The following is an 11,963-nucleotide window of genomic DNA, read 5'->3' as shown; positions in this document are numbered from 1 at the left end:
CCTTGAAGCCCAATCAAATCCCAGCTCTTGGAACTTGATGAAAACTCCCAACTTCGACTCCTTCAGCTCTTCATATTCGTCATCATGAAGAGCTTTCTTTAAACCAGCATGCAACGTCCAACAAGTATGATACGAAATGCTATGCACTGCGGGGGGGGGGGGGGGGGGGGGGGGGTTTCGAATCTTGTTCCATTTTACCTCACCTGGGATTTTTAAGTTCACTCGATTGAAGTTACTTTCAGTTTTTTTTTTGTCGGGGAATCATCGAAAGTTTGCTCCTTTGTGAATGATTTTTATTTTTTTCGTGTCTCGCCACAATGAAATATTAATTACTGATTTTGAAACACCCAATGTTGAATCTGATTCTGATTTTCCGTTAATTTTTCCGATTCTCGATACTCTGCAGAGACTAATTATCTTTCCCGCATGATCCAAGAATTTAGTTATAGATTTTTTTTTTTTAAATTTAAACTAAAATTTTGATTTTTTTTTTTTTAAGTCTCTATATTTTTGGCTTATGCTTTAGAGGAAGCCAAGTTTGTTTATCAGTTTAAAGTTGTCGTTTTTTTTTAAAAAACAATTGCATATTGACTCTTATTAGTTTCTAACTAATTAAAATACTTTTGGTCAGAGAAACACCTGCAGATGGCACCGGCGGTTAGGAAGTCGAGGAGTGTGAACAAGCGTTTCACCAATGAACCTTCGCCGAGAAAAGATGCTGGGAGCTCCAGAAAATCTAAGCAGCGTGTGAGTGTTTTTTGTCTTCATTTCTTGAATGTTGATAGACTTGTTAGTTGTTACTCAGATGTGTTATTAACTTTGCTCATTGTAGAAGACGAAATTTTCTGACAAGCTGGGACCTCAGTGGACCAAAGGAGAGCTCGAGCGTTTCTATGACTACTACCGAAAGTACGGGCAGGACTGGAGAAAGGTAAAGTTATAACTCCTCCACTCACATTTCGTTTATTTGAGTTTCAATGGTCTCTGAGTTCTGAAGACTATTCTTTTTTGTCCAGGTGGCTGCTGCAATTCGGAATAGCAGGTCTGTTGACATGGTGGAAGCCCTTTTTAACATGAATAAGGTACGAGTCAATACTTCTTTTTATCTCAGTTAGACTTAGATAACTTTGGATTCATAAGATTAGCTTCCTCTTACAGGCTTATTTATCTCTTCCGGAAGGAACTGCCTCTGTAGCTGGTCTCATTGCTATGATGACCGATCATTACAGCGTCATGGTGAGATATTCTATTTAACTGTGGATGGCACAACAATGACATTCGTTGAAGTGAATGTACATGAGAAAATGAAATAACCCCTCCAGTAATTTGCGCGAGTAGACAGTGAAAAAACTAACAAACCCTGAGTTTTGTGTTACCCTATGTGGCAATCTGTTGGGTCAGTTTTTGTATTTAATAAAATTTATGTGGACTGGTGTGTAATCACATTCTTATGGTGTTCTTCTAGGAAGGGAGTGGCAGTGAAGGAGAGGGCCTTGATGTTCCAGAAGCACCGAGGAAACAGCAAAAGCGCAAACGTGCAAAACCTCAGCTTAGTGATTCTCGAGAGGAAGATGATAGACAACAACATCCCGTTGCGTCAACTGATGGATGTCTCAAGTTTTTGAAACAAGCACGAGCTAATGGTAAAGTTCCTACGCTGCATTAACTCATCACTAGTATGTGTTTCAAGAAATGTGTAAATTTGATTATGAAATTCATGTAGGAACTCATCGACGTGCCACTGGCAAACGCACACCTCGGGTTCCTGTACAGACTTCACGGGATGATGGGGAAGGCGCTACTCCACCAAATAAAAGAGCCAGAAAGCAACGACTTGATGCTAATGATGATGTTGCTGCACATTTTTTAGAATTGACATTAACAGACGCATCCAGATGGGAAGGGTCTCCACAAGTTTCTGAATCACCAAATAAAAGAACAGAACCTAGCGACAAGTCGCCAATAAAGAGCTGGGGGAAAATGGTTAACTCTCTAGCCCCCTAGAAGCTTACAGCAGTTATCCTTTTATTTATTGATTTACTGAAAAAAACACTACTCAACTTTGTCCTTTGACCAGTCGCGAACGAGAAAAGCTAGCCGAGAAAAGAAGCTTGAATCTGATAGAGAGGATGTGGAAGGAGTTGGCGAAATGGAGGCTCCACGGAAGGTTAAAAGGGTCTACAAGAAAAGAGTCAATGTCGAAGAAGCAGAGTGTAATGATTCTGATGACAACGGTGGGGCATGCAGCGCCACTGAGGGGAGGAGGATTAAATCAAAGAGACGCAAGGCAGGTGTTGAAGCCTCAAGAGGGACATATTCACCGCGCAGCCCAAAAGAAGAAGACAACAAATTTACTTCCGGAGGTATAAAGAAACATTAATCTTACTGTTGTGAGATTTGATTGATTATGTTTTATGCATTGTTCATTTAAACTAAGTGCTATACATCACATATGATGGGATGTGTTTTTCCTGTGAAGATGAATTTGATGCTCTGCAAGCCTTAGCTGATTTGTCAGCTTCATTGCTTCCGGGAGCTTTGATGGAATCAGGTGAGCTTTGTGCAATTTTAACCATTTCACCCAATTATAACTGAAAATTTATCTTTTTTTCTCAATGAGTATGCGGGACATAATATTGTACTATATTGCATTGGGTCCAGAATCTTCTGCTCAGTTGAAGGAAGAGAGAATAGAAAACGACATGGACGAGAAATCTAGCTCACCAGATGATAGTCATGGGGAAAAAGCAGATTCAGAACCAGATGATAGTCTCCTTCATGCCATTTCTGCTATTGGGAATGCTGCTTACAGTAGAAAACCAAAATCTTCAAGGCAACCATCCACTGATTGTAACGCTGTTCCCACGGAGAAGCTTGAACCGGAGCCTATTAGTGGCAGTTCAAGAAGAAAAAGGAAACCAAAGGTTAGCAAGAAGATAGTTCTCTCAGTTTCCTATTCACTTTTCTTCTAGGCATCTTGGAGCTAAATATATGAATTGTGTTTTTAATTTTCAGAAGCTATGGGATGAAACTCCAGCTGAATCTACTCGGAAGAAATCCACAAACAAGCAGGTATATAATCTATGTTAAGTCGAATTAGTTCAAACCTGTCTTGACTTCTAATATTACTTCATTTGTAACTTTTAATCATAGTTAGACTCTCTGATCTGTGATTTACTATCCTTTGAATCAAGTTTGTGCTTCTGAAGAAAACAGTAACTCATATCATTTGGTTTATTGTGTTAGAAGGAATTGGCTCAAGAAGACGTTAATATGAAGTCTTCGCCTAGAACAAAACGTTCTGGTCAAGGCCCCCCTCAGTCAAAACAGTTGAACGCTGTCAAGGAGTTGGAGGAATCTACTACAACAACGAGCGATAAGAAAAGATCTGCGATGGATGTAGTAGAAGTGGCAACAACTAAAGAAGTTTCTGATTCGGGTGCAGCCAGTATACCGCAGAAGCCACCAAACAGGCGTAAGATGAGTCTGAAGAAAAGCTTACAGGAAAGGGATAATAAATCTTCTGAAACCATTCATAAAGCTTCGCGCAGCTCGAGATCTCTTTCAGAACAGGAGTTGTTATTAAAGGTGGAGGAGTAGGCCTGTGACTTTGTTTCTCTTATGCGCATTCAAAATCTTGTTCTGATATTTGTTTTATTCCATTTTCAGGATAAGCTTTCTACTTCTCTCTCGCATCCCTTGGCACGTCGAAGGTGCATGTTCGAATGGTTTTATAGTGCCATCGACCATCCCTGGTTTGCAAAGATGGAGTTTGTCGATTACCTAAATCACGTAGGACTTGGTCACATTCCTAGACTTACTCGTCTTGAATGGAGCGTCATTAAAAGGTTTGCTCAAATTTGTAGATAGGAACGCTTCCAGAGAAGTTACGTAGATTTTAAAATGGTTGCTCGTTTTTTTTCTCGTGCAGCTCTCTTGGTAGACCACGAAGATTCTCTGAAAGATTTTTACAGGAAGAGAGGGAGAAACTCAAGCAGTACCGTGAGTCTGTGAGAAAGCATTACACAGAGCTTCGAACAGGTGCAAGGGAAGGGCTTCCTACAGATTTGGCTCGGCCATTAGCAGTTGGGAATAGAGTCATTGCCATTCATCCCAAAACACGAGAGATTCATGATGGGAAAATCCTCACTGTTGACCATAGCCAATGCAACGTTCTGTTTGACGACTTGGGCGTTGAGTTAGTTAAGGTAATCACACTTTCCAAAATATTTTGATTTATAGATAAATAAAGTCTCAGGTAGTTTGAACGTCACATTTTTTTCAACAGGACATTGATTGTATGCCTTCAAATCCATTGGAATACATGCCAGAGGGTCTGAGGAGGCAAGTTGATAAGTGCTTGTCCATAAAGAAAGAAGCACAGCTAAGTGGTGTGTCTGTTATATTCCCTCCATGCGGACTTGAGAATGTCGACTTCTCCATGAATCAATCTCTGAACCAGGTAAATGAAGATGGAATTGACTAGTTCTTGTCACACATGCTCTGTCTATCTTGTGGATAACACATTGTTTCTCGACAGGGTGATATGGTTGCTCCCATTCTGCACGGTAAAGTGTTAGCAAGCCCACATCAGACTAGTCAGCCATGTATCATAAATTATAGCAAAGGACGAGAAGCTGAGATTCAACGAGTACTTGCACTACAGCATGCTTTAGATGAAAAGGTATTGCACTACTCTGCCTTCTGATTAACTTGAACTAGCTTAATAAATGTGCTGTCTGACAGGAAATGGAGCCTGAGATGATAGAGATTGTCAAGGGTTCAAAGACAAGAGCGCAAGCAATGGTGGATGCAGCTATCAAGGTATTGATCTATAGCCGCTTTCATATAATCTCTTGTTTACATACATATGTTTTGCTAAGTTGGTATCACTCTACGGTTCTAGGCTGCATCATCTGTGAAGGAAGGAGAAGATGCCATCAAAATGATTCAAGAAGCCTTGGACATGGTTGGCAAACATCAGCCGTTGCGCAGCTCTGTGGTCAAACATGAAGAGCATGCAAACGGCGGCGTAGGGCATCATCAAAACCCATCTCCCTCCTCAGACGCATCAAAGCCTGTGGCTAACAACGATTTCATCTCGCAAGATGGTTCAGAGAAAAACGAGGCTCAAATGCCTTCAGAGCTAGTCACATCCTGTGTTGCCTCTTGGCTCATGATTCAGGTAATCAGAAATTTTCTTGGATGGATTTGCATACCCAACGAGATCATCTGGAAGCACTTAATGAATACTCATCACAAAAACTGCATCATAATCATAGTACTTCATTGAACTTTGCTTTCTCGTGGCTTGCAGATGTGTACGGAGAGGCAGTACCCTCCATCTGATGTGGCACAGCTTATAGACACGGCAGTTACAAGCTTGCAGCCTCGATGCCCGCAGAACCTACCGATCTACAGAGAAATCCAAATGTGTATGGGACGAATCAAGACTCAAATCCTCTCTCTAGTACCAAGTTGAAAGGCCAACAACTCATGTGGGTTAGTGTCTTTTTAGAAAAGTCCATTCTCCTTTTAACTTAAGAGTAGATGATGATAGGGTGTTATGAGTTCATGGGAGCAAGATAACAGCTTGACCAGAGGTATATTAAGTAGTGAACCATTGGTTCTGTAACTTCAACTGATGTTTATGGTTTTTATTATAATTTTCCATAAAAGTCTTTCTCGCCAGTTTCAAGTACAGTCAGATAATCCTCAATAAAAGTCAAACAGAGCTGGGAACACTCGTAATTGTTTTCAAATTAAAACAAATATTAGACAATCAGATGAATTTAGAATGTCTGATACAAACATATAAGCTTAGATAGCACGAGGAGGTTTCTCAAGCAATGCAGAGAGATAAACCTCATCCTTTGACTTAGGTGATATAGCCCACTTGTGTTTCTTGTACCTAAACTGCAGGAACATGTACATGTAGTCATCAAGATCCTTCTTCTTACAGAAGAATCTATCAATCCACAGAAACCCACCCGGTCTCAGCACTCTGTCCCAATCATACAACACGAAATCCATCAGCAGAAGATCGATCCAACCATCCATTAACCCAGCAGTATGAATCATATCCATGGTATTGTCGAAAAACGGCAGCCTCTGGTTCAAAGAGATGTACAAAGGGATCAAACCTCTCAACGCAATCATCTCATTGAAAGGAGCTCCCAAGTTGAGAGCAGTAGTGACAATAGTCACATTATTCTCTCTCATTCTCGCTGCAAATGTTCCTGTCCCAACACCGACATCCAAACCAATCCTAATCTCACCTGGCTTCACTCTCAAAACATCATCAATCTTGAAATCAGCTAACAAAGTACTGTTTGTGATCCACTTACCAATCTCTTTCTCCATCTCAAAACATCCAGTGCATTTGGTGTAACCCCTTTTAGGGTTTTTACTTGACAAGCACGCAAAGCTCCTGCACTGGTAGTTCCCCCACCTCACGTTTCTATCATCAGGAAGCTTCCATAACGACTCGTTGATGGGATAAGGCTTCTGGTAAGTCATTGAAGCTCTTGTCAAGCACCGTCTTCTAGGCAACGGGTCACACCCGTTAACCATAAGCTTCTGTGCTAAGCTCCAATCATCATCACAATACGCTCCAACGTCGTAGTCCATGTACTTCTCTAGCTCCGTCTTCATCAACACACATGCGTGACCTATCGTGTTGTAAACTCTCTCTGTTCCAAACATGTTCATCTTCCCAACATGATTCTCCTTTGGGGTTATGTACTTCCTTATCTCCTCGACGAGAAACTTGTTGATCAAGGGATCTTCTTTCTCCGTTGAGTTTCTGATTCCTTGAGGGTTTGGTAAGCGGATTTGTCTCAACCCGATGTGAGCGTGATAAAACGGCTTCATTACTTCTTCTTCAAGAAACTTCTTGATCTCTCTTTTGCTTCCCTCTTTGCTCTTCTCCATCTCTTTTACCGTCTTCTCTAACTTTTCGTACAAGTTATCCATCTTTTCGAGGACATCATCGACGCGGTCGTGGAGGGCCTTTAGGTCGAATCCTTCGTTGTTGTTGACTTGTTTGATTGTGTAGATGGTGCGGCAAATGTCTTCGTTGTGCAAGAAGTAACCAGCGGAATGGAATCTATAGAGACATGAGAGGCTCACAGTGATCACTACTAACCCTAGGATCAGTTGTAATCCTGCCATTAGTCTTCCTACTCTCCATCTCGGCAAACAAGATCTCCCCATAAGAAAACTAAGTTCTTTCAGTGGTTGGCTCTAATCTTGACCTGATTAAAACAGAGGAAATTTAAATCTAAGACAGAAGCTAAGACCAAGACAGAAGTGAAAGGTGAAGAGAGACATTATTACCAGATAAGAAGAGATGTTCTTTGATGTTTTGATGGAAACCTTTTCCTCTTTGGTTTCTCCAAGAAAAGTTGAAGATGTTCATGAGTTTGCTTTTGCAACCTCTAAAGTTAAAAACGGTATTTGAGATCCGAGTGCTGCGGGGGAAAAGAGTGTTATTGTGTCTGCTTGGAGAAGTAAAGAGCTGGAGATACTTCAAGCTGAAGACTAATGTTGACTGCTAGTTCTTTTTAGGACAAGATCCACTAACGTGCCTAATCCCTTAATCTTCGGTGTGCAAAAGTCAACTATAAGTATACAGTGTACCCACGTGCCTATGTATGTATACATGTATGCACTTTTGATATTTTCTTGGAAGAAATTTTTAATAATAGTATTTTTTTTATCAAATTTTTAATATTATTTTCAGTGACACGAATCTCGTGGAATTTTTAATTAACTGATAAGAATATAATATTTGCAAAATTTTGGTATTGACCGGATCCGACCATTGCAACTGACCGGAATGACAGGAATCTGGTGAAACCGAACCAAATTAACATTTTCTCTGTTTCGGAAAGTCCATGTTTTTTAGAAAGAAAAAAATCGTTTCAAAAAAATATATTTTTTAACATTTTCAATATATTAGCTAATGGTAATTTTTAAATTTTAAAAACAACAATTGTGTTTAACTGAAATTATGTTGGTTAAAAATAATACTCCATCCGTTTCAAAATAGATGATATTTTGGAAAGTTTTTGATGTTTCAAAATAGATGATGTTTTGAATTTTTATATTAATCTTAGTTTTATTGAAAACTGTGTGACCAATGATGTTTTATATTTATCTTTAAGGATTGACTGATTTAATTTTGGTTTATATTTTCAATGTTACTTTTTAGGAAATAGTGTATACCTTAATTTTTGTGCATACACCCAAAACATTAAGTATTTTGAAACAGAGGGAGTATGAAATATTTAATTGCAAAAAAATACATTGATAATCAAAATTTAATATATATTTTAATATATGTGAAAATTTTAAAATGTACATTTTTTTTGAAACAGAGAGAAATTTTAATAATTAGGTGGGATTTGAATTGCATTTCTTGATAGACCTGTTGTGTGTTGCGTCTTCGTTCAATGAATCAAGCTATTGAAAACTTGGCGTTTCAACATACGAGGGTCAAAGTTTTACTAATGAAAAACTTGGCGTTAACTTCTATCCAACCGATCGGAGAGACGTACGCCATAAATGCTAAGTTCAGTCCAAGACTAATTAAACGCCACATATATGTACTTGTTACGTGAGTATCTCAAACACTATATATAGATTGAGTGACTCGATGGTTCTTCTCTTCCTTTACGTTACTCTTCACGAAACTGTTAACATTTGATTTATTCGACTCTTACGGTATCTCAAGTTGATATCTTCTCGTCTTGTAGTCAATAAATTAGCAACTTGATACAATCTATTATGGAACAACGTTACTCACTTGCACCAAAAAACAACGTTATTCAAATATTTAGATGAGCTAATAGTTATTGTAGCCAAAACAAACCAAAGCCGTAGACCAGAAAATAACCGAAAAATGTGTAGACCTGTATGCTCGTTATTGGTTGATACAAACAATGAACATGAACCTAGACACAATATTTGGTAGATACGTCTACATCACAATTTCTATTTGTATTCATCTTGGTCCATGGTTAACCAATATTAGCTAGTTTATCTATATCAATATATAGATAAGGAGAGAACACATTCCTCTCCTCAAAATTTTCTCTCTTTTTTTTCTCTCCCGCACGAAATTTTTGTCTATTGTTCTGGTTCTTTAGGGTTTTGAGTGAAGAAAATGGAGGGAGATAATAATATGGAGAAAGGATTACTACTGACAAATAAGGAAGAGACGGCAAGAACAACTCTGCTTCTTGTCTTCTCAACCTTCATCATTGTCTGCGCCTCTTTCACCTTTGGCGTTTCCGTATGTTCCCATCTCTCTTTATTTATCTCTATATCTCTCTATCTTTCTATATATGTATGTATGCAAGCTCTTATTAGAACCAAAGCGTTAGCCGCGTGGTCACTTTTTCAACTGTTAGCGTAGTTAGTGGAGGGACGTACGTATATTTTTTGTTAATGCAAAAAGAACTAAAAACAAAGTTTCTCCAAACTTTGGTTATAAAAATCCGAGTTTCAATTAGAGCCGTGACTTATTTTACTTGTATATCAGCCGTGTAGGATAGGGAACAATATTGCTATTTGGATTAGTGAATTCATATAGTAAAAATGAAAATAAAATTATAAAAATAACAAAATAGAAAGAGTGAATAAATAAATATTTTCTTTTCTTGTCAACATATATATATATATATTAATTAATTAAAAGGGTTTAGAAATCTACATCATAGCATCTACAGATATAATATATATAAATTCAGAGAGTCTAGCACTCGTTGCTAAGTAACCAAAAAGAGAATTAAAAACATCTTACGTGTGTGTGGTTGTCTTGTTATCTTATACCGACACCTTGGGTTGCCTTGCCAATGCCAGCTCCCATCGTCCCGTTCATTAATAGTCTTTGGAGTTGAAGGAATTTTCAAAATAAACCAATCAAACTTTATTATTTATGTGTGGCTCCACCAAATCCAGTATTGGGCATAGACAAGTTAAACATTGACCTATAATCTCTAAAATTTTAAAAATAATTTACTTAAACATAAGTCTCCAAATTTATAATCTTTTATTAATATTTTTTTTATAGCCTCCTGAATAATTAGGATCAATTCTAGACCATAATTTTAATCTATTAAATTATTGAAGTTATAATATTTAGTATTTACGGTCACAATATATACATATATACATATATACATATATATGCTTATAATATTTAGTATCAAAGCTGTGATGCGGAAGATGAGATTTTCTGAAATATGGGTCACTTGGATTATGAGATGTATCACGTCGGTAAAATACAAGGTTCTTATAAATGGTAAACCAAGAGGGAACATTGTCCCAGGTAGAGGTCTACGACAAGGAGATCCTTTGTCTCTTTTCATTTTTATTATGTGCACGGAAGCGCTCGTTAGCCTTCTCAATCATGCAGAGAACCAAGGGAAGATAACGGGGATGCGCGTCACACGCGCATGTCCTTCGGTATCCCACATTCTCTTTGCTGATGATAGCCTTTTCTTCTGTAAGGCGGAGCCCCGTGAATGTGAAGAAGTAATGAAAGCAGTCATGACATATGGTAAAACATCTGGACAATGTATTAATTTCGACAAATCCTCGTTACTCGTTGGTAAAAGGATTAATGCAGCTACTAGGCAATAGATCAAAGTTGTACTTGGAATTCATAATGATGGTGGGATGGGGAAGTACTTGGGAATTTCAGAGGATATCAGTAGATCCAAATGTAAACTTTTTGCATTTCTCAAGGACAACTTGATGCGCAGAGTAAACGGGTGGACTGGTAGATGGCTCTCAAAAGGGGGGGAAGGAGGTAATGATCAAGTCCATTCTACTCGCTCTCCCGACATACGTCATGTCGACATTTTTGCTTCCATTAGAGATTTGTGAGAACCTCGCTAGTGCCATTGCACAATTTTGGTGGAGTTCGAATCCCCCAAAAAGAGGCATACACTGGGCGAAATGGGAAAAGGTGTGTTTACCAAAAGAGGAAGGAGGAATTGGGTTCAGATTGATTCACGAGTTCAATTTAGCATTACTGGCAAAAAAATTATGGAGATTGATACAGTACCCTGATTCACTCGTTGCCAGAGTGTTGAAGGGTAGATATTATAGGATGACCTCGCCATTGCGAGCAGTCTCTTCAAGCAGTCCATCATATGTGTGGACAAGCATCTCCGCCTCACGGAAACTACTATTCCTGGGGATCAGACAGAAGATTCATTCTGGCTATGAAGTTAGGGTGTGGGAGGATCCATGGATCCCAACAAGACCTGCTAGACCAGCTATACCTGTAGCGCCTGTGATGAACCCGAACATGAGAGTTAGTGATCTCATTAACCAGGACTCGAAGGAATGGGAGGAAGGGACGTTAGAGAACTATGTCCATCCTGGTGATATACCACTTATTCGCAGTATGGCCATAAGCTCTACTCATCGTCAGGATTCTTTTTGCTGGGAATACACGAGTAATGGACAATACACAGTTAAGTCTGGATATTGAGTTGCTCAAAATCTGCTGAAGCTAGATGAGGAAAAGCTGATACTGGAACCAAGTATCACTAAACTTCAAGCCTTTGCTTGGAAGTTGAAAGCGCCTAGGAAGATATGTCATTTAATATGGCAAGTGATAACGGGTCAGGTGGCAGTAACGAGAAATTTAGTAAGAAGAAATATGCGGTGTGATAACTACTGCCCGAGGTGAGGGGAGGCAGAAGAATCTGTAACTCATGATATATTTGAATGCCCTCCTGCTCTGCAAGCATGGTCTTTATCGACAACTCCTACAAGCCCAGGCATATTTCCAGCGTCAAGTGTCTATACAGACATAGACTATCTATTCTGGAGGAAAAAGAATATCATAACATTAGACCAAGACAGAGATCCTTATCCCTGGATAATATGGTATATATGGAAGGCTCGCAATGATAAGCTCTTCAGGGGAATAGACAGAGATC

General features: G+C 38.9%; 3 protein-coding genes across 5 annotated transcripts in view; 2 read left to right on the top strand and 1 right to left on the bottom strand.

Annotated features, from left to right (window-relative positions):
- Window positions 1-5,691, top strand: part of LOC106295352 (protein ALWAYS EARLY 2-like) — a 6,204-nt gene extending 513 nt beyond the window's left edge. The window contains exons 2-19 of one of the 2 annotated variants that reach the window (XM_013731228.1): window positions 632-747; window positions 833-931; window positions 1,017-1,082; window positions 1,159-1,236; window positions 1,466-1,643; window positions 1,724-1,983; window positions 2,078-2,363; window positions 2,480-2,551; window positions 2,662-2,924; window positions 3,016-3,072; window positions 3,247-3,588; window positions 3,670-3,848; window positions 3,932-4,208; window positions 4,289-4,462; window positions 4,541-4,684; window positions 4,747-4,824; window positions 4,907-5,185; window positions 5,318-5,691. In XM_013731228.1, the coding sequence (XP_013586682.1) occupies window positions 646-747; window positions 833-931; window positions 1,017-1,082; window positions 1,159-1,236; window positions 1,466-1,643; window positions 1,724-1,983; window positions 2,078-2,363; window positions 2,480-2,551; window positions 2,662-2,924; window positions 3,016-3,072; window positions 3,247-3,588; window positions 3,670-3,848; window positions 3,932-4,208; window positions 4,289-4,462; window positions 4,541-4,684; window positions 4,747-4,824; window positions 4,907-5,185; window positions 5,318-5,482 (3,099 nt within the window). In that variant the 5' untranslated portion in view covers window positions 632-645 and the 3' untranslated portion in view covers window positions 5,483-5,691. Of the gene's footprint in view, window positions 1-631; window positions 748-832; window positions 932-1,016; window positions 1,083-1,158; window positions 1,237-1,465; window positions 1,644-1,723; window positions 1,984-2,077; window positions 2,364-2,479; window positions 2,552-2,661; window positions 2,925-3,015; window positions 3,073-3,246; window positions 3,589-3,669; window positions 3,849-3,931; window positions 4,209-4,288; window positions 4,463-4,540; window positions 4,685-4,746; window positions 4,825-4,906; window positions 5,186-5,317 lie in introns of those variants that run through there. The other variant, XM_013731229.1, reaches the window with a different exon arrangement.
- Window positions 5,688-7,563, bottom strand: LOC106295354. 2 transcript variants are annotated; one of them, XM_013731231.1, is made up of 2 exons: window positions 7,339-7,563; window positions 5,688-7,260 (listed from the first exon to the last, which is right to left on the bottom strand). In XM_013731231.1, exon 2 carries the CDS (start codon window positions 7,213-7,215, stop codon window positions 5,821-5,823), a length of 1,395 nt encoding a protein of 464 aa, XP_013586685.1. In that variant the 5' UTR covers window positions 7,216-7,260; window positions 7,339-7,563; the 3' UTR covers window positions 5,688-5,820. The 2 variants fall into 2 exon arrangements, with proteins under 2 accessions (XP_013586685.1, XP_013586684.1); XM_013731230.1 differs by having other exon boundaries at window positions 5,688-7,256.
- A 1,382-nt stretch (window positions 7,564-8,945) lies between these two features.
- Window positions 8,946-11,963, top strand: part of LOC106296207 (sugar transporter ERD6-like 12) — a 7,495-nt gene continuing 4,477 nt past the window's right edge. The window contains exon 1 of the mRNA XM_013732289.1: window positions 8,946-9,298. Coding sequence (XP_013587743.1) covers window positions 9,170-9,298 — 129 coding nt within the window. The 5' untranslated portion in view covers window positions 8,946-9,169. The remainder of the gene's footprint in view (window positions 9,299-11,963) is intronic.

This window comes from Brassica oleracea, chromosome C5 (genome assembly GCF_000695525.1).
Source record: "Brassica oleracea var. oleracea cultivar TO1000 chromosome C5, BOL, whole genome shotgun sequence".
In the NCBI taxonomy this organism is placed as follows: Eukaryota; Viridiplantae; Streptophyta; class Magnoliopsida; order Brassicales; family Brassicaceae; genus Brassica; species Brassica oleracea.
The sequence above is the reverse complement of the archived record's forward strand: the minus strand, read 5'-3'. Positions and strand labels throughout refer to the sequence as shown.